This window comes from Rhopalosiphum padi, chromosome 2, assembly GCF_020882245.1.
Source record: "Rhopalosiphum padi isolate XX-2018 chromosome 2, ASM2088224v1, whole genome shotgun sequence".
Lineage (NCBI taxonomy): Eukaryota > Metazoa > Arthropoda > Insecta > Hemiptera > Aphididae > Rhopalosiphum > Rhopalosiphum padi.
Genome location: NC_083598.1, coordinates 69,045,940 through 69,068,014, shown reverse-complemented (window position 1 = coordinate 69,068,014; position 22,075 = coordinate 69,045,940). Strand labels below are relative to the sequence as shown.

The window sequence follows — 22,075 nt, the reverse complement described above, 5'->3', positions numbered from 1 at the left end:
CTTAAGCTCTACCACGTTTTCAATATATAAGCATTAATTTTATAACAAAAATTAACATTTAAGTGTACCTAGTATTTAAAAAAAAAATGAAAAAACCTATACAAACATTAGCATGTCATATATTTAAAAAAAATCCTCCCTAATTCAATTAGCTTTTATAGTTAATTTTACAACTATTACTAAGCTATTATTAAAACCACAATTTGAATTGCTAGTAAAAATTAAAACAAATTTTCTCAATACACCACATATATATAAAATAAATACATAATTTAAACATGTATTAGACGAACTGCATATTATCTATGTCCTATGACATAAGATGGTGGAAATGTGGAATGACTGGAATGTTTTCACAGGTACGCGTTACTGTCTATTTTAATAGTTTTGATATACCTAAGTAGTAAGTACTATGCGGGCTAATTTACTGGGGTGTGTTTATTTTTTTAGTTGTGATTTGTTAATAGTTATTAACAGGCGCGAACGCAGGAGGACCCCTGTTTTGGGCGTTAACCCCCTTCTCCAGAAATGTCAGGAACAACAAATAAATGACCTGGCCTACAAATGTGTAACTAATAAATAAATAATTAGTTATTTAAAATTGCCGTAATTATTTGTAAATATTGAGGAATACAATAAAATGATCATTATTCATTATACTGCATTATGTAGGTAGTGAATATGTTATAAATAAAATAACTAATCGACACCGATTGCCGCCAATTTGATTATGTAGGTACATATTTTATAACGTAGACAACGAGTGTAATTTATTATCGTCGGCGTCGCTACCTATATATTAATAAATAAATAATAAGTACAGACGGTACAGTATATGAATAGTAATTAGTATATGATATTAATGAACATTTTTTCAAACCCTCCCTTTCGAAATTTTTTCCTGCGTTCGCTCTCCTGGCTATTAATATTATAGATTACCTATACCACAAGATCTGGTGTCTTCCATTCTGCTTAGAAATTATCATTTAATATATTATACATAACTTTAATTTAAAAAAACCCATTTATATATCATACATTCATACCTAATTATTAATTAACCTCTTGCTTAAACCTACATAATTTTTTTATATTATTATACTATTATAAAATTGTTATTAGTAAATAGTAGGTATTAGATTAAATAATGTTATTGTCGACGAACCGAGTTAAAAAAAATATTACCTGACCATTAATAATAATAAATTATTATTTCTTTATCTCGCATCATTATATTAAAAGAAAACGATAATTATATTTTTATGTTGGTCTCGATCGCATTATCTGCATGTATAGTAATTACCATAATAAATGTTATTAAATTATCAAAACAGAGTATTTAATAGCAACTAACAATTTAAGACTACTTAAAAAATAGATATGACTAAAATATACGGGAAATTCGATCTCTAATCCCGATAAAATTGAAAATATTTACTCGAGTAGCTTACTCAATATTGCGTTATAAAAGTTTTATCTAATCAGTTGTACTTTAATTTTTTTTTTCATTATAAATTGTACGCATGTATTTATTTTGGCCACTATTAGTCCTTATGTTTAGTGTTTACTAAGTAAATTATAAATTATGTGTATAAGTGTAATTATGCATTTTATTATGATACCTAGATAAATAATAAATAATAACTACCTACCAAAGAATACATTTTCTGTGATAATACTGTGGATTATGCAACGATGTTTACCTGATCCGTACCTTTAGCCGTTGTTTATCTAAAGTCTATACTTAATACTAATAAAAATAAAAATTATTGAATACATTATTACAGTTAAAATCGAAACGTATGTCAATAATTTAAACAGGTAGCTGTCAATTCAACTTTCGTTAATTATTTAAGACGAAGTTGTATAGGTATTATCCCACACACTACACAGCAATATTATAATTTGAAAATACTTTCAACATGTTGCAAGAAAAAATTTTTGGCAGCGAAAATAATTTTTTCAAAATTTTCAGATATAGGTAATGTTCTCTAATACCATTACATTTTTAGTAAAACTTTCCAACAATATTATCATAAAAAAAATAATATTTTAAACATCTTTTATGACAATGTTTGATTTTTAATATGGTTATTTATTATATTGTCAGTATATTTGTTTGTCATAATACTATAGCAAGGAAGGATGTTTCAAACACATTTTAATGTATTCTTGGTGACAATAATTGATCGTAAATATGGTCATTATATTGTTAGTACCTATGGCCTATGCGTTTGCTACAATATTATACCATATATATATATATATTTAAAACGCATTTTTAGAAACCTCTAACTCATAATATTACCTGTATTGTATTATTGTAAACATTTTCAAAATGTATTTGGATAAATTAATAAAAAAATATTACTCCTCATGTTTTGAATAATATAAAAATAAATTTTATAAATACTGTCTTAAACTTTAAAATATTGAATGTATAAAAAAAAATTTGGTCGTTCTAGAATTTAAAGCGGGCTGCCGGTTGCCGACCACTGTCTATAGTCTATACTATATAGACTCTATAGTAGGTATTAGTATAAACGAGTAACGACCATAAACTTTATAATGTAATATATATATTTAGCACATAGGAACACAATATTTTAATATACATATGTAATTTATATGTACAATATATGTTTTATACTTTTATGTAAATTATCAACATAATATGTAAGGCCAGAGAAGCAAATAATAATTGTGGTGACGCAACCACTCAACATAAAATTATGTTATTTAACGCGTGAGTGATGTGAGGAGTGTTCTGATAGGTACCTAGTACCTACTGCAATGGCGTAGATTCGGTGTGACGATCGTGCACCGAGAATGACTACCGTGTACGAACAACGCCACAAACGTATTATAATATTGTTAACACTGATAAGCGTCTTATATAATATTGTATCCTATGTGGTACTATTTTGTTATTGTTATTATTAAGTCAGCCTAGTCTCAACGGCCGTACGGTAAGGCCAGTGTTGTGGTACTTTTTTTCTGTACAATGTATTGTCAATAAAGTTAAACCTACAGTATTATATAGTGTTGTTAATAATATATTATATGAATAATTATATTAACACACCGATTTTGAAATATTTAGTATCTTTTGCAGTCGTATAAACAACTATAAACCATAGGTTCTCAAACTTTTTTCATGCATCGCCCACTGAGAATCAACAATTATCCAGCGCCCCCTAAAAATATTTAAGCTTACCATCTGTAGTGTATTTTAAAAACAGTATAGTTGTCATGCCGGCTATGACAGACGTAAAATCAATTATGAGGATATGTAGTAGGAATTTAATTTTAGATTGAAGTTTAAAAATACCTAATACTTTTTAATCAGTATTGCCCCTCTATTCTGTTTCAAGGTCACCAACATTTCTTAGGGTCTTATACCGCCCCCCTGAAGACTATCAACGCCCACAGGGGGGCGCTATCGCCCACTTTGAGAATGACTGCTATAAACAGTCTTGCAGTCATGTACCCTGCACCTATAAACCTATAATATGATACAGTCGAGTGGCGAAAAGTCGAAAAACTTGACAACTCGATTTATTTTTTTATTCCTCTAGAAATATAAATTATATTTTACATATACCCCGTGGTGTGACGGTTCGCGGGTGTCGCACGCTCTGTTATAAACGCATAAGACCCTCGATGGCAGCCAGCCGAACGGCACTCGCCTTTTACAATCGCGCGACCCGACGGCGACACGGTGGCCAGCCGCTACCCGAGTGGACAACGGGCACCAATAGCAGTTATAGCAAACGTTACTAATTTACGACTTTACGTACGAGCGATCGACAGTTAATCGTTACGTAACAAACCGATGACCGACTGCATGATGGCCACGAAACGTCATAGGTAAGCGTATATATGTACTGGTTACAGCGAGATGATTGTACTGCGCGTTGCACGTCGTATAAAGGTAACGACAAACGGTATGAAAAAAGTTGGCGAGCGGCAATGGAACGCCCAGCGAAGAAGCCGGACAAAACACAAAAACGATAAGAACGTTTTAAAAAAGCGTACTCTAATAGAACGTTTAACGTCGAGTAATCTGCCACGAAGCGGTGGCACACTCGGACGCACGTCGAAATATAAAAACGTCCCGGCGAACGACGTTTACGCGTCGCAACACGCGGGACGGAGGCTGACGGGCGGCCGAACGCACGCAAGCGGAGACGCATAAAAATAATACATTAATACGGCGACCGATAAAGCAGCCGATCCAAATCGCAAATGGTATTTTGCGATCGTACAAAAACAATATGATGTCGATGTCTGAGAACACATTTAAAAATAAAAATGAAAAACGAATATCGTGTGATATGTTGGGATTACGGGAACATACAACCGATAATGGTCAGCATGTGTTTGGAATGTTTGAATGCGCTGTTAATGTCTATAGTTCCGGTGACATCACGACGGTACCGAACGATATCCATATAAATTATATATACGCTGACTGTGGTGACATCATTGACATTGTGTCACGGACCGTTACGGAGCACATTGATTTCCGCACCGCGGCGTCGGCATGCGCTCGGAATGCTGAACATGTCAATCGGGCGCTTGACCACAGCAACGTTGACCTGTGAACAATCTCCGCTGCCGTCGTAACGTGTCGCTATCGCCGTAATTTATAATATTTGGTACTGTAGTCAGAGTGGTGTACTGGTGTCGTGAACTGTGCTTTTAGTTTAGCTAACCAACCACCAAGCCGCCAGAGTCTTCGGGTGGCCGAATAAGGTGCGCAATTGACTTATACCGACACAATAGTAATTTACTTATTACGTATAGTCTTATTCGACGACTTCGGTTAATGTCAAAGGTTTCGGCGCCGTTTACGATGTTTTCGCAAACTTAATGTTGCTGAACCACAAGTTTAACGCCACTTTTTTCGGCGGAAAATTGTGGTCGTTTCTGGGAGGCACATTGATGGTTTGAAAGTTGCTCTGGATGCCAGATATCCGAAATTATTCCTATAATAGTTATAAGTTATAATAATTATAATACGTATTATGACTCGATGGCCTACAACGATAATGAAGACGAGTCACAAAAATATTAATATACTGGCCACTGATTGACAATAATACTATAAATTTATATTATCATGTGTTACGTCGCGGTCGAATGTGCTTATTCATACTATGTAATAATAATATACACAACGGGCGTATCTGATACGACACAATTATTACAAGGTGATAGACCAGCATTTACACTGGTGATGATGCTGGATTTCGGCGTGATGCATCGTCCGCCAAAAGTGCATAAAACGGAACTGATTCGTCACCGATAAAACAGGAGGCGGACTCACGAACGACAGGTTCGCATATTATATAGGTGATGCCGTGATGGCAATGCGAATTACACACCAAGACGAATGGTGAATTGGTGAATCGTCGGGTGGCTATACATTTTAAGCATCACACCAAAACGGTAAATGGCTATGAGCGCACCAGCCACCAATACACTCGTAACTCAATTAATACTAACTGATTTATAATAATCTTTATCGTGTATTAATATACATGATACATCACATTATACAACAATTATATAACATATATTATATCTGTTACATTTTACACAATTATGTATAATATTATATTATTATACAATATACCCGGCTGCTGCGTGCAATAATACAACTATACAAGTTGCAATAAGTTGTAATTTCCTAAAACAAGGTATATACATTATACATTATCCAATATTATTTTTTCAATGGTCATAAAAAAGTATCTTAAGTATCTTCAAACAAAACATTATATTATATTTTAACATCCTTCTTTGAAAGATTTTCAACTAGAAATATCCATTCAGGTGGCTATATATAGTATTATTATGTTCTCGGCTAATGATATACTTACACCGAGTGTCGTCAGCGTCGACTGTCAAGTTAAATCAGTTGCTGCAGATAGTAGGTATGTTGAAACACTTCGATTAGACGTGATAATAAATTATATAATATTTTAACTTTAAAAAAATAATAATTAAAACGTCGTCAAATCCGGAAACAAACTAGGACTGACTGACTAAACGGACGGTATCGGCTCAAACCGCGAACTTCCGTACACAACACATATATAATACATTTACGGATAGGGAATCACCCGTGATCGGGGAAAATGATAATTTGGTGACTAAAGGATTTCAACGATTTAATAGATAGGAATAAATATTTTCGTGTCACATCATCCTCGTATTACTCGTTATAATTTAATATTATTATTATTTTATTATTTATTTAGTTTTCGTCCTTCGTCCCCTAGCTATTACGTATCGCCGCTCACCACTTAATCATCCAACACATCGACTACCACCGGCCGGCAACACACGCACCATACAAATTGTACTGTGCCCAGTGTGCCCCTAAGAAATGTACAGCCGAGCTTGTGTGCGTGTAGCGTGTCTGTGATTGTACAGGTATATAATATCTCACATCGTTTATTCATATTTTACGCAAAACATATATGATGATGGGGCAGATTGAACATATAGAATGTCCGTGTTGACTGCGCGCATCACAAGCGAACCCCGTGATGTGTTTCAATAATTCGCATACGGGACAGATCTGGTAATCGCCGACAGATATACAATATTATTATATCGCGGTGGCTATCGCGGCGTGACAGACCATATATGTAGCCTTACGGCGACTATATTATGCTGCAGGTACGCGCGCGGTTCACGACTCGGACCCGATAGTGATTACTGCGATATCGACGACGTATTGATGGCGAAAACGGTACGGGGTGAGTTGCTTGGAAAAAAAAATGTCAGCAGTGTCGACTCAGCTGCGGTTTCCGGGTCCGCGGTGCAGATGCGCGAGATCGACGGCGACCGGATACAGACATTGCCGACGGGGCGATGGTTACACTCGGTATAGGAACCTGTGCGGCGGCTGTCCGCAGATTACCTGCACCTCTTTTACGCCTTTTAGAATCCCGGCGACCGAATCCTGTCCGCAGTTATTTATTCGTGTATTCGTCGTCGTCGTGAACTATACATACGTCCGTTCACCGTACCCGTGCGTCAAGGTCAAAAAGCACGTATTAAACGTGCTTGTGTACAATTTTCAGCCAACGACCGTCGACGAGAACATACTATATCAATAAGCCATCAATAAAACTATAGTGGCTGTGCTGTATGATTTGAACAAATTTCCATCGGTGTTCCACAATATGTCAATGCATGATTATTATTTATATATATATATGTATTATATTTTTATTGTTATTCATTATTCTTTTAATTGCCTAAAAAGATAACAATCGAAAAGTAAACACAAAAATAAAAAGTAATAGCAGTAGTATCATGCTATTTAGCTATTACATAGACATTTTTCCTCTGCAAGGTTTAGTTAAAATATATTAAATACAAATATAGGTACCTATAAAATTGGATACAAAATTAAAAGTTTCCCGTTATTTTTTTTTGAAAAAAATATCGTAAAACGTAATCATGTACAAAATGTTTTGCTTTGATTATAGGTATAGGTAAATTATAATAAAATACAACTATCATAAATAATAATGAATGAATAAAAGAGTTTATATATTAGGAGTTTTGAGCCAATAATTGAAAAATAAGAGTTTTTATAATATACACATACAACCATAAATGGAGTATATTAGTATATACTATATTCACATATTATATAAATTAAAATAACACTATGAAGTATTTACGTATTTTACGCGTTAAGGGTTGGGTAATAGGTATATTACGTAAATCTAAAACATGATTATTAATAATATCGTATAGTCAATAACGTTCGTCCGAACCGAGTGGAATATTATAATATATTCATCATTTTTATTTTTTACTGCACCTACACTCGTCTGAAATTTCGGTCATATATCTACTCGTTTTTGATCTAAACACACCATTATAGATGCCTGATCAGATGTTAGTATACGTGAACAAATTTAATCCAACCCACTGCAAGATAGATCTATTTATGCATTTTTGTTCAGACGATCAGACGTAATAGCCGAAAGAAACTTTCAATCATTTATGAGATAATCATAAATCATAATATTATATCGCGGCAATAGTTGAACATGACGTAAAGGTACGATGATTGAAATGATTGAATACTATATAATCATGCAGCCTGCAGGCGAACTTTTGCTCGTTGCAAATATGTATTCATAAATTACACAAAACGATTATGACAAAGAATACATAGATATGATTTTTAGTAGTAAAATACCAGTAGTGTATCCAGAAATGTTATATGAGGGGGGCACATAATGTCTAAAATTTAACCAAATATACTAACGCATATTATTTATATATTATATAGATTTCGAAAGATTTAAAGTCTTTTGCAGTTATATTTTATCTACAAAAATATTTAGATTTTAACCTTTACTTTAAAAAAATAATTATTTTACAAAATTATTTAATAATCTTGTATACATTTATTTTATACAACTTGCACAATTTATTGCATTTTCTTTATACAATATACACGAATACATATCAGACTGTTAACAAATTAACACATTATCTTATTCTGTATTAACAATATGAATTTAATTATTTAATGCATTTTATTTTTATAAATTTGAATTATCACGAAAACAAAAATATTTTCATATTCTCATAATATTTATAATTGTTGAAATAATAATAAACATGTAAACGCTGAAAAGTTAAATAAAAGTTGACTGTAATGCAGGGGCGTATTTAGAAATGTCTTAAGGGGGGGGGGGGGCACAAACAAAAAGTTCAAATTTGCGAACATGGGGTATAGAGTTGTAACATTTTTCATATAATAAAAATAAGTATAAAATAGGTGAATGAGGGAGGCACGGGCCCCATGTTCCCCTCCCTTAAATACGCCCCTGCTGTAATGGGTACAATATTAATTATTATAGAATGACAATACAACGTTTTGTTTTTATATAGAATGTAGGTAGTCCTATAAAAAAATACGGGCAATAATGTATTTTGGTTTGAATTTGGCAATATCACGTTTTAACTTAATACAAGAGACAATAACACGTTTTGAATTTTACGCCAGATTTGAATTTTTTGTATTCTTTTAAATAAGAATCGATTTTCAAATTGTTGGCAATACCACGTTTTAGATTATCATTATCGTCCTTCAATTGGGGGTGCTCTCTGATCATATAAAAATTCAAGATTTATTTTACACTAAAAATTAGCGTGAATTGTTAAGACTATTATCATAATTTGCATGTTACTATTTAATAATAAATAATTAATAAAAAATTTTTTTGAGGGGGGGGGGTGAAGACTTGAAATGTTTCACCAGCCGTTCAGCCCTTCCACCACAAAATCGAAAAATAAGATTTTCCGATTTTTTTTTTACTAATAATTAGCATGCAGCTTGACAAATTACCCAAACTTTTATTTTAATTTGATGTACAGTGTTAAGTAATGTAGAAACATTTCTAATTTTCTAGTAGTCATCAGTCATTTTCAGTCATAACTCACAAGCATTGAATATAGGTTCACCTAATTTCTTTAGTTTTTTACTTAAATTTCTAAATTTTAAATATGACTTGCCACTTTGTTGTTTAGATCCGTTTCATAGAAATAAAATTATTGTTAAAACAGTTATCAGGTGCGGATACAAGGGGGGGAGTATAGGGGATGAAGTCCCTCCCTTAAGCCTTAGATACCTACTTAAAATATTTCAAATGTCCATGCTTTCATGTGTTTGAAGTAAATTTTTTCATTTAGCCTCTCCTTTTTTAATTACTAGATCCGCGCCTGACAGTAATTGTAGTTGTATCTGAGTACTGTTCATATGTCTTATATTTTTATAGCCATGTCACAGTATAATATATTATTATAAATCTTCTGGTTACTGCAACAATTGTTCATCTACTAATTTAAGTAAATAAGTTTTTGAGCTTTATATGGTTTGCTGTTTTTTGTATGGAAATCAACATCATATATTTTTTTTAGCACATCTTTTGTTTTGTAATTGTAGGTTTCTCAGTTACAGTGTTAAATATTTTTGCTGCACACATAATTACTATCATTTAGAATTTGATCATGCTTCTCAGTTTTCATTGCACCTTGATTATTTTTATTTTTTCATTCTCCACATTGAATCATTTGTACATTATTTTTATACAATAAAATAATAACAAATAAACAAATTTCACATTATACACTTACTACTATTATATATATCTCTGTATTATATATACGGAGATGAATTTAACAATTAATAAAAATTAATATACAAAAGTTCCATGCATAATTATCTACCTTTGAAATAAAAACTAGATCTAATTTAATACCAGAAATTGATGATTAGAGTATTCTTTGTAATAGAAGGTATCTCATACATACAAAATAAAAAACTGTAAAATGTATATATTCATGGGCCATGGCTAATTGTTTTAATCGGAATCTAAAATAATTATGACCAAACATATTTTTAATAACCATTTATAAATACTGTTGTCTGTGAAAAAAATAGTGACTATTCAAGTATATTACATATATCATAAAATATAAAATATATAATTATATACATATTATTAAAAAGTTTTATTTCTCAAGACAGAACAATAAACAAAATTTATTTTGAAAATTGTTTCATTATATTTACACAAGTAAATTATATTAATTTTATTAATTACTTACAGTATTACTTAAAATAATTAGAAAAAAATAAATAATACTACTCTTCATCGTTATCAATTTGAGCATTTGCTCTGGCACCTTCATTTACAGCTGTTGCTAAATCTATATTTTGTTCTCCTTTTAATCGATCACGTATTAGTTCAGCAATTGCTCTTTGTGTCCTCCTTTCGAGTTTTGTCATTCTTTTTTCTATGTCTCTTTTCAAATCCCAATCTGGCTTTCTTGGTGCTAATGTGTTTAAATCCTAAAATCATATTATATGTATATTAAAAAAATCTAAATAAATATGAATAAACTAAAAATTAGTTCTGAGCAAGAGATTGATAGATCAACATCTATTTCTAAAGTTAGTTTATTTTATATATAAATTATTATTAATAGTTTCAATAGGTTGAACTAATTTTTGATAAAAACATTACAAATAATTAAAGCTGGGTAAGTGAAATAAGCAGTTGCTTACAGCTCAAGAAAAATTTGGCCCAAATATATAAATGAAAAGTTGTTATCCCATTTGCAAAATAAAATATATTCATTTTCACAGTGAGTAAAATATTATATTCTTAAAATGTATTGTGTATTAATTATAGAGTATTATATATTATTATTGTGATAATAAAAGTGTATCACAGTAAAATATTACGAATTACAAAATTGAAGTAAATCTTTATTGTACTTTTTTTTTCATGCCATTATTATCATAATAAGACTAACTAATAACATTATTTAGGTACATGTCAAAATGATAAATAAAACAAATCTAAAATTCAGTACACATTACTTATTGACAGATTATTTTATAAATTAAAATGTAATAAATTTTAAACATCAGAATTAATTAAATATTATCAAACAAGATTGATATAATAACTAATAAGTTTAGTATAATATAGATTATTATTAAAAAATAACAAACATTTAGGTAGCATTTACAAATACAATACAAAATACAAATATAAATATGATTACCTATATATAAAAATATAAATTAAATTGATCCCAATCTGCTAGTAGTGTGCAGGGGAATTGTTAGGGTTAATTATTTATTGCGTTATGAGTGTTATGACTTTATAGTTTATAAGACATGGTACTTGTTCATAATTTTTGTTTCAAGTTTTTTTATTAATTATTTGAGTTCAGATATTGACGTAACATCATTGATAACCATAATTTGTTTATATTTGGTGTGATTTTGTTAAATATGAGTAAAAATATTTTGTATAATTATTATGATCCAAATATATATATCTAATAATTATAACTTATAAGATTTATTTTATAAAGTATAATGTATTTAATCGCATTAATTTACCAATTCCTGAACAGTAAAAACGGTTTCTCCAGCTTTTAATTGATCCTCGACTTCAGCAATAATATCACCAGGTTGAGGGGTAGGTATAAGTTCAGCCTTTAGCCCTTCATCTTCAGGAATATAACTTTTAAACCTTGGCCTAAAAAAAATTTCTTTTAAATATATTACAGTATATTTAATTTTTACACATACTTTGGTAATGATTTCTCCACACTGTCTTCGTTCTTTTTAGATTCATTTTTATTTTCTAAAGATTTTTTCAAATTTGCCAATCGTTCCTTTCGTTTTCGAGCTTCTTCTTCTAATGATCCAACTTTGATAGATTGATTTTCTGAATTTTCCATGATTTACATAAGCTTAAGGCAAAATATTTTACTTATTTGATTGAGCAATAAAGTAAATATTAAATTGTTTAAATGGAGTTTACAGGTATTCAGAAAGTATGAACAATACTACAATAGTAAAAGATTTGAGTAATTTGTAAATAAATGTGATTTGTATTTCACATTCTTTATTTCACCTTTTCCAATAAATAATCAAATAATGAACAAACTGTTTGAAATTTCAATGTTTTGAATGTTTTGATACTTAATAGTGTTATCAATGTTATCATATTTGTAAACGCAGTGTGGCCACTTTATACATTAAACGTATATGCAGTTTAGTATAATATATTTATCCGCCATAAAAAAAAGTACACGTACGGCGGTATTTAATTATAATATGTAACCTTTACCTAACTAATATGACTTAGAATTTAAAAAAATGTCCCTGTAAAGCTGTAAATATCATAAAACAGTAAAAATAGATTCATAAAAATGTAAAAAATGTAAATACACACTTAATACATAATATTTTAAAATATTTGTTTTTGTGTTGAACTTAGATTTTAGATATACCTATAATTAATATTATAGGTTAGGCATTGTAATAACCTACATACTCTAAAGAAAAATTATGTCGTAACCTTGGTAAACGTATTTTTTCAGAAATTCTGTATAAACACATAATATTATAATATATAAGTAGGTACTAGCTATGTACCGGCTATAAATTATAATTTATACGATCTCTATCTGTTATCCATATACCTAGTTTTTAGTCTTTTGCCTACTTATAATTAACTTTCTTGTATAAGTAAAGACATATAATTATTGCATTTTACAATATTAACTTGATAAACTAGTATAGGTAATTATGTATTAGTAGGTACTAGGTTGTAACCAACTTGAACTCTAATTAGTAATTAGATACCTTTATTTATTAATTATTTTGTTCATACCATCAAACCACGTTATAGTTTATAATAACGTTTGGTATTAACTTGGTCAAATAGGTACCAATTATTAGTAGTTTTTATGTGGTATCTAGCCATAATGAATTAGCAAGTTAGTAGCTACTAAGCTACATATGCATAAATATTGAGTAGGCAGTATCCTATAGAATAATTAGTATCTTTTGAAATTTGTTAATACTTAATTATAATATTGTTTGTAAAAAATGTTGTATCTCTATAGATAATTTTCTTCTTGAGTGTGTCCCATTTTTATCTTCCTTATTATTCCCTGTCAAGATACTAGATAGATAATTTTTTTCGGAACTTAATCAACCAAATAAATAATTTATTCTAATAATTTTAATTTTTAAGGTTCAAAATTCTTAATCACTTTTTTGGTAAAAAGCTTTTAAAAACATTGAATGGGTTTATTATGTAAGTACATGAACAAATATTTGTAACGTTACATTTAATATTATATACCTAATCTAGTTATCTATAATATTACGGTTTAAGTATACCTAACAACCCAATCAATTATCCACCATACTACTCTAATAGTTAGTGTTTGCTATATAAATTATTGACAATAGTCATTTACCCAGTAGCGTAATTGAAGGGGGGAGTCGCAGGGGGTCGTATTTGCGACCCCAAATATAATCTAGGGACTGCAAAAGTACTATTTTACAACTCCTAAAATTTTCATATTTATGGTTTATTGCTAGATAGTAAAAAATAAGTAAAATAACTAATAAGTAAGTAATTATTTAGTTAAGAGGACGTAGTACCCTCATATGTGTTGTATCCGTCTTACACACTCACGACATGGCAAATTTTCGTTCACCAGTTTCAATATTGTACTGTTAGTTGTTTTGATAAAAGAGTGTATCTACTGACCTATAATAAAATGTAAAGGTAAGATTAATATCTAAGACATTTTAAAATTATCATAACTTACTTAACAATAATAATATCAATAAAAGGCTACGTGGGGTCCTGGATAATAATCTTACCTTTACATTTTATAATAGGTCGGTTCACTCTTATATCAAAACTAACAGTACAATATTGAAACTGGTAAACGAAAATTTGCTATGTCATGAGTGTGTAAGACGGAGACAACACATGCGGGTACTACGCCCTCTTAATTAATTATGAAATAAAAAATGTTGAAGAATGACAAAATTGAGATTAAATATTATCAATACTTCAACAATGAAAATAATATAATTGAATTACAATTCACTATAAAAAATTAAATAAAATTAAAGTAAATGTATTAATCATTACTATAAATACATTAAAATAGAGAACAACAATGAGACTGCTACAGCTTACAATTTTAAAATTATAAACGATTGATATTATTTATTAGATTATAATTATAAAAGATTATGTGATTTAAAATTTAAATAAAATTAATGTTTGTGTACTACATATTAATTATCCAAAATTAAAATATATAGTTTTTAATGACATATTAACATGTATCTATATATGTAAAAGAAGAATTATATAGATTTATAATATATTTTATATTAATATAATATGTATATTAAGACATTTTTTTTATAATGTTGGGGGTGTGTGGGCAAAGCCCCCACGGGTTTTGAGCATCCTGAGTAATTTTTGCAACCACTGATATGTTTCCCAAATTACGCCACTGCATATACCTATATTATCATATATTTATATTGCTATAATTTGATAATTAATAATGAACCTTGCCAAAATTAGTATATGATATTCACTGGCATGGTATTATACTATTTATTATTATTATTATTTATACTTTAATAATCCGATAAAATATGCAATAGTTTGACATTATATCAAAAATGAATACAATACAATATTGTTATCTACAATTAAACCTAAATGGCTAAATATTTGAAAATATAAGAACTCTGTATATTTTTTAACATAATTCGACCTTACAAGAATCTTCATTTTTACAAAACTAGGGATTTTTATATCATTATAAAATTGTTTTATTTATTAATTAAAAAATTCATACAATTTGTTTTTTATAATTTATTGGGAATTTTTGATTTATCACTTTTTAAATTTTTGTGTAGCTTTTAATCGAATTTCTTTCTACGAAACACCAGAAAAGAGTAGGTACATATTATAAATTATCATTATTAATTTTGATTATCTTCGTTATTTAATTACATACACGACTATTACACATAATATTTGGTCATTTTACTTTTTGACCTACTGTTCCGATTAGATTAATCAATTATAAGTTATAACTATATAGCCTATTTATATAGAAGTTATATACTTATATGGTAATATCAAATATGGTATATAGTATGAACATTGTGTGTTACTATTAAAATGTATAAGTGCATTATAGGTATATTTGTCGTTAGAATGACTAGAAATTAGAATAATACTTTTAGATAAAAAATATGAAGGTAAGGTAGGTATAATGCATTTTTTTTTTTTTATAAAAGAATGAATAAAAATTTATTTATTTATTCACAATGGTATTGTATGGTTCGTGTGATGATAATGATAATGCAAATGATGCAGCAGTCGCGTAAATAGCTTTCTCTCTAGAACTAGGTAATTATGTATACTATACTTATAGTCTATAACGTTTAATGGTTTGTGGCGGATGTCTAGATAAATTTAATTAATGTTCATGAGCAGTGTATTAATGGGTTAGTTGATATTGAATGGTAAAAATTATGTAGAGCAGATGTATGTCGTTTCGATCAATTTAAAATAAGATATATATATACATATATAATTATATTATTTAGAAGGATTGAACGGATCGGTTATGTAAAATTACAATTTTTTTTATGAAACTGCTAAGGAAAATAGAATTATCTGTAAGATACATTTTATATTAACTTATAGAGGGGTTATAGAGTTTTTATATGATATGAGGGTCCTATGAGTGGATTTGGTAACAAATCAACGTCAGATCTTCACGCGCTGGACTATATATTTAATTTATCTAGGTATTTAAAACGCCTAGAAAAGTTCGTTCAATCAGGTATTATTAGTTATTTTAGATTCTGAAAGGAGTCTGTCATCACTTATTGGAGTAGTAATAATGCTTCGATTTTTGACTTCAGCCCCTCTTTGAAAATGAAAATTCATCTAGTTGGTACTATGGGGGATCAAAAGTAAAAAATATTCCAATAGTTTTCAAAAGCGTCGGGAAAAACCCTGAAAAAATTACGGAAAAACGGGAATTTTTACGCATAACCACTTTTTGACAAAATCGATTTTTTGATTTTGCTATAACTCAAAAACGAATCACTGTAAATACCAAATGTTTATATTAGCGTTATCTATTTACGATTAAATTTTCAAAATATTTTGACCATTTTTAAGCTACTTATAGACAATTGAAATTTTCGACTTTTCTAAGTTTTTTTTCTTAAAATGCCAATAAAAAAAATTTGGCTATCCAAAAAATCTTTAAAATTTAATACAAGGTTTATTATAAGTTGTACCTATCGTAATAAAAATATAACTATTAAAAGTTCAAATGTTTACGAAATATATCAAAATTGAGAAAATTTGCATGGAATTTTAAAGTTGAAAATTCATAAAATTGTGATTTTTACTTAAGGTTCAAAAATCCAATACAAGGTTATTCATAAGTTTTCCTTTAAGTAATTGTAAAAAAAAATTCTAGCGTCGATAAAGAAAAAATTTTATGAGCTTAAGAAATTTAATTTTTTACGAAATCGCGTAAAATAACGATATATTACAATTTAAATATAGGATATACCCTGCTAATTACCATTTACTGACAAATCATTTCCGTTCAGGATCGTTTTTCGTATACAATGATACCCGTCATTGCATTCAAATTTAACACATCATTATGGTGATCAGTGACCTACTCTCCTTCTCAACTATACAGCAGAGCGATACCCACTTGCCCACTTTTTTAAATTTATAGCCATACATGATTAAAATAACTATAATTAGTAATAAATAATAATTGTATATTATGCAATTATTATATTACATATGGTAGGCCATTTGTACTTTTGTACTTGCCAAATCTTCTACTCACTCGTGGCCGGATGTTGGTAGTTATACGACTGTATAGGTACCATGAATATAGAGACTGTATATTCCATTATTTTAATTTATTTAGAACGAGATTTAGTCGCTGTCATTAGGTATTCTGATAAATAATGAGCGACAAACTTATAAACCGTCAACAACAACACGCGCACTACGTAGGTATAATCATCGAACTGTGATGATATTATTATTATTATTAACTTGTTCTTGTAGATTTAATTGCTTACATATCTTACCGAAATACTATATGTACACATAGATATACAATGTAGTACGGTTGATCAAAATCAAATGCAAAATTCAAGTAAAAAACGGTAAGCCCGTAATATGATGTAAAATAAAAATATGTATATTTATCGATTTTATTATAATTATATTATAGTTGTTCTGAAGTATAAAATTAAAATGTATTAATATGTAAAATTTAAATAATTAATTTTATTCGTAGTAGTTATATATACTGTAAATCCCTATGTTTCTATTTTAAAAATGTAGTTGCTTTAATAATATAGATTATAGATACTAACATACTAGTATTTATAATCAATGATACTAATAATGTTGGTTTGTCCTTCCCAGCTGGTAATCGGTCAAAAAGTCCGTTTAAAAAAAAAAGTTGGACTAAAAGTCCGGATTCAGTTCTTATAGTCGGACAATAAGTCCCAGCACATTTTTAGTGTCGGACAAAAACTCCAAAAATATAAAATATTCTGTATAATTAATATTTATTTTAAACATTTAAAAATTTAAAAATGTTTGTAGACATTATTATTTATTATATATTATACACATATAAAATTATTAAACATTTTTTCTATCTTCTTATTTTCATTCATAATTATATAATTTATTATTAATTTTAATTAATTTTAGTAGATACATGTATTTAAAAATATTAACAATTACTACACAATATCTTAGGAACAACAATATCAAAATTTATAATATTAATTTAATATTAACTATCAAGTATTATTCTTTATACATATTTGATATATATTAAGAAATAATATAGAATTCAACACATTAAACACACACTTGAAATATATTTCAATAAAGAATGAATTTTATTTTATTCACATAAACACGTCAACTAAACTAAAACTAAAAAAAAATATAGTAGGTTTATATTATAAAAATTAATTATACAAAATGTTTCGTATTTTCGGACTTTTTGTCCGACACTAAAAATGTGCTCGGACTTTTATCCGACTATAAAAACTGAATCCGGACTTTTTAATCAATTTATTTTAAAACGGATATTTTATCACGAGATTTTTCATCCGCGATTCCTCTCGGTTACTCAATATTAGAGGCTCATAACTAAATGGAAAAATGTATACTTAAATAACTTAAAATTCGTGAATGGGACATTTTAATTTTTTTTGAACCTACATAAAAGTTTGGTTAATTCAACATATGCGCATAACAATCAATTACACGTTTACAGACGTACAGTTTAGACGTCAAATGAAGAATGAACGAGATTTTCAAAGCTTAAAATCTTAAAATTAAACTTAGATCTTTAATATGCTTATAATATTTGAATCATTTAATTTGTTTACTTGTTGAAAAGCTATCCTTCGATTTAAACAAAAAATAAATTTTTAATATGTTCCAATAATTTTTCAGCAATAAATTAAAAATATTATATTATTTTAATAATAATTTATAACTTATTTAATGTATGTAATTTATATTTTTTGAATTTTTTTACGATAAAGCATATAATGTTATATTTAATAAGTACAAATTTCAAAAAAAAAGTAGGTAAAACATCGTTGTTTATACTCTTTTTTAAATAAAACATTTTAAAGCAATAAATTATTTTTTAACTAAAAATAAACTAGTTTTGTTGAAATGTATTAGATGGTGGTTATATATTTTTTTAAAGTTTTTATGAAACATTTAGTTTATAACCAGAGTACTAGACCGAAACTGCAAGATACCTATACATAATATCAGTATAGCACTGTCATTAAAGTAACCTGGGAATGACGCACTTTTCATTTAACAACTCTTATGTGGTAGTTAACTGTATACACGTTTTAGGCATATTATTATGTTGTTGTCCTATTATACATAATATAACATAAATTGCAATTTTCGAGTCAAAAGTTGATTTTACCTAAGCATAAATAAAAAATTCTAAGCTGCAATTATAAATTTTAATAAATGCGTTTCTTTACCCCGTAGTTGAAGTAAAAGTGAGCATTCTTTTATATATCTAAAAATTATTAAAATAACTTGAAAATTTGATTTTATTCATTATTTATGTATAAAATAACTGTATATAAAACAAAAAAATTTAAAACAACTTCTTAATTAACGAATAGCACAATATCACCATTAAAAAAATAAATAAATAACAAATTAACAATTATACATGAGAAGAAAAAAACAACTATAAAACAATATAAACTTAAATGATAGATATATTTAAATATTCATTTTGAAGCTATAAAAATAAAATGTTTATTGAAGTAGCCAGTAGGTAAGAAATACGGTGTACTTTTGCCACATATTCATTAAACTATTTTATTTCAATATGATTTTCTGCATAAATAGTATTGTAGTATATTTAGTTGCTATATCATATCAATATTTTAATAATATTGACATATAGTCACTTACTTGTATCATACGAAAATAAATGAAAGCAATACATAACGTATCGTTAATTAGTATTTATTACTACTTCTATAGTTCTATACTGACTATACTACTCAAATATAACATCAAATGAACGAGATTAATACTTTATTTCATGTTGACGTCAAAACTTCATCAACTTCTGAAGAATATGTTTTATCACGTTTAGCTATGATAGCAAAATAATAATAACTTAATAACTTGACCAGATGGCAAATATTAAATTATTTATAGGCAATAGTTAATTTTGCCCCATGCGCCATTATACCACAGGTTATTCTACTCATTAGTCATTACTTATTTATTATATGCATATAACGATATAACATACTGAAGGAAATATAAAATATGTAATTTTGTATAGTTAAATTACATTTTTGTTTTAAATGTTCAGGTACCTATTAAAATTAAAAAGCTGAAATACTGTGAGATGGCAGGTATCTATTAATTATTTTTTACTTTTTATTTGCTTACTTCAGTGCAGATGTATATTTATGTTTAGAATCGTTTATTGAATCGTTTTTCAAATGTAAATACTCGATAATCTATCTTTATTGCTTTAAATGCTTTTAAATTTACATAAATAATAAGTAGGTATAATTACAATAATACGTACCCGTATCCTAAAGGTGCTATAGTTAACAAAACATGAAGATAACTGTTTTGAACTTTGGATTTCATCTTGCTTTTTAAGTTTTATCTAGGTATCTACTTTTTATAATTTTTTCTATATAAAAATAGATTTTAATTTGATCACGTTACATAATGTTATAAAAATCAATACCTATACCTAAGTATTGAAATTTTAATATACTTAAATATCTATAATATGTAACAGTCAATAGCAAATCCCAAAAGTCAGGGAAAAAAATTGTAATTAATAATTAGAATTAATTTATAGAATTATTTAATGAATTTGTATAGGTACATTTATGTATATGAAACTTTGCACCTACACTCTCGTTAGCTGTAGTGATAGCTTTTATATGTATACCTAGGTATTTAATATTATTATTTATTACCTACACTTACACTGTTTATTATATTTATATACTATGAGCTCTTGAGTAGAGAATAATAGTTTTTTATAGAGTATTTACTAATTTATATATTAATTAACCTTGACAATTTATATACGATCATGAAAAGTTTTTCCTAGTTTGTGGCTTAGTAGAGAGTAGACATTATGGCATCGTAGGTATTTATTTTGTAAACAATAACTGCGATGGCATAGAAAAAAGCATACATGTATAATAATATAATACGAAATAAAACATCATATACGAACAGCTATTATACATTTGTCTCAAGACTGCAAGACTTGCTGTATGTGCAGTAGGTATACAATGCTGTTAATTTATTCCTCACAAAAAAATATTGTCTGGTTTGCTAATTTGTTATAATTGAATAATTAAGTTAAATAACCTAATATATTATGAACTTCTAAGTCGATGTATTAGTTTTAAAATTTTAAAGAATAAAATTACCTTTATTTATTTTTCCCGATTTCTCATTGATGTAAATATATGATAAATTGATAAATATTTGACTACCAAATTGTTTTTAAATTTGTTTCGGTAACCTAATCCGCAGAATTATTTCCTAATAAAATAATTTTTCATTAATTTAAATTTTTATCACATCTGTGATTTATATTAAAAGCTCAACTAAAGGCTTACTAACATGCAGTATTATAATGAAGTGCAAAGAACATTTAGTATTTATGAATAATATGTAATATTCTTATTTTACCCGATTATGTCTTATAGTTGCAAATGGCTCTATTATACACGTATAAAAAGGAAATAGCTAATGCTCTATATATTTGGTTAATATATTATTGATTATTTATTATGTTTAAGTATCTAATGCATATACTGTATATCTTTATAGGTATACCTACAGTAATTTCAAAAATATTATTTTAAATATATAGTTATATATTTCTTTTGACGTATAGCCAAATCATACAATAATATTATTCAGTATTACAAAGTCATAATTTAACCTTTCCAATGAAAGTCAAGTCAATAGCTATATTTTGTTAAAACGTTATTTTTATAATTGTATATTTATAAAACTTTCCTTGCTATTTAATATTTATAAATATTATA

The 22,075-nt window shown here is 28.0% G+C and overlaps 1 protein-coding gene across 1 annotated transcript; it reads right to left on the bottom strand.

Annotated features, from left to right (window-relative positions):
- Nucleotides 1–10,536: 10,536 nt before the first annotated feature.
- Nucleotides 10,537–12,537, bottom strand: LOC132922769 (coiled-coil domain-containing protein 12). The gene is made up of 3 exons (XM_060986459.1): nt 12,158–12,537; nt 11,966–12,104; nt 10,537–10,900 (listed from the first exon to the last, which is right to left on the bottom strand). Exons 1-3 carry the CDS (start codon nt 12,307–12,309, stop codon nt 10,694–10,696), a joined length of 498 nt encoding a protein of 165 aa, XP_060842442.1. The 5' UTR covers nt 12,310–12,537; the 3' UTR covers nt 10,537–10,693.
- Between the last annotated feature and the right edge of the window lie 9,538 nt (nt 12,538–22,075).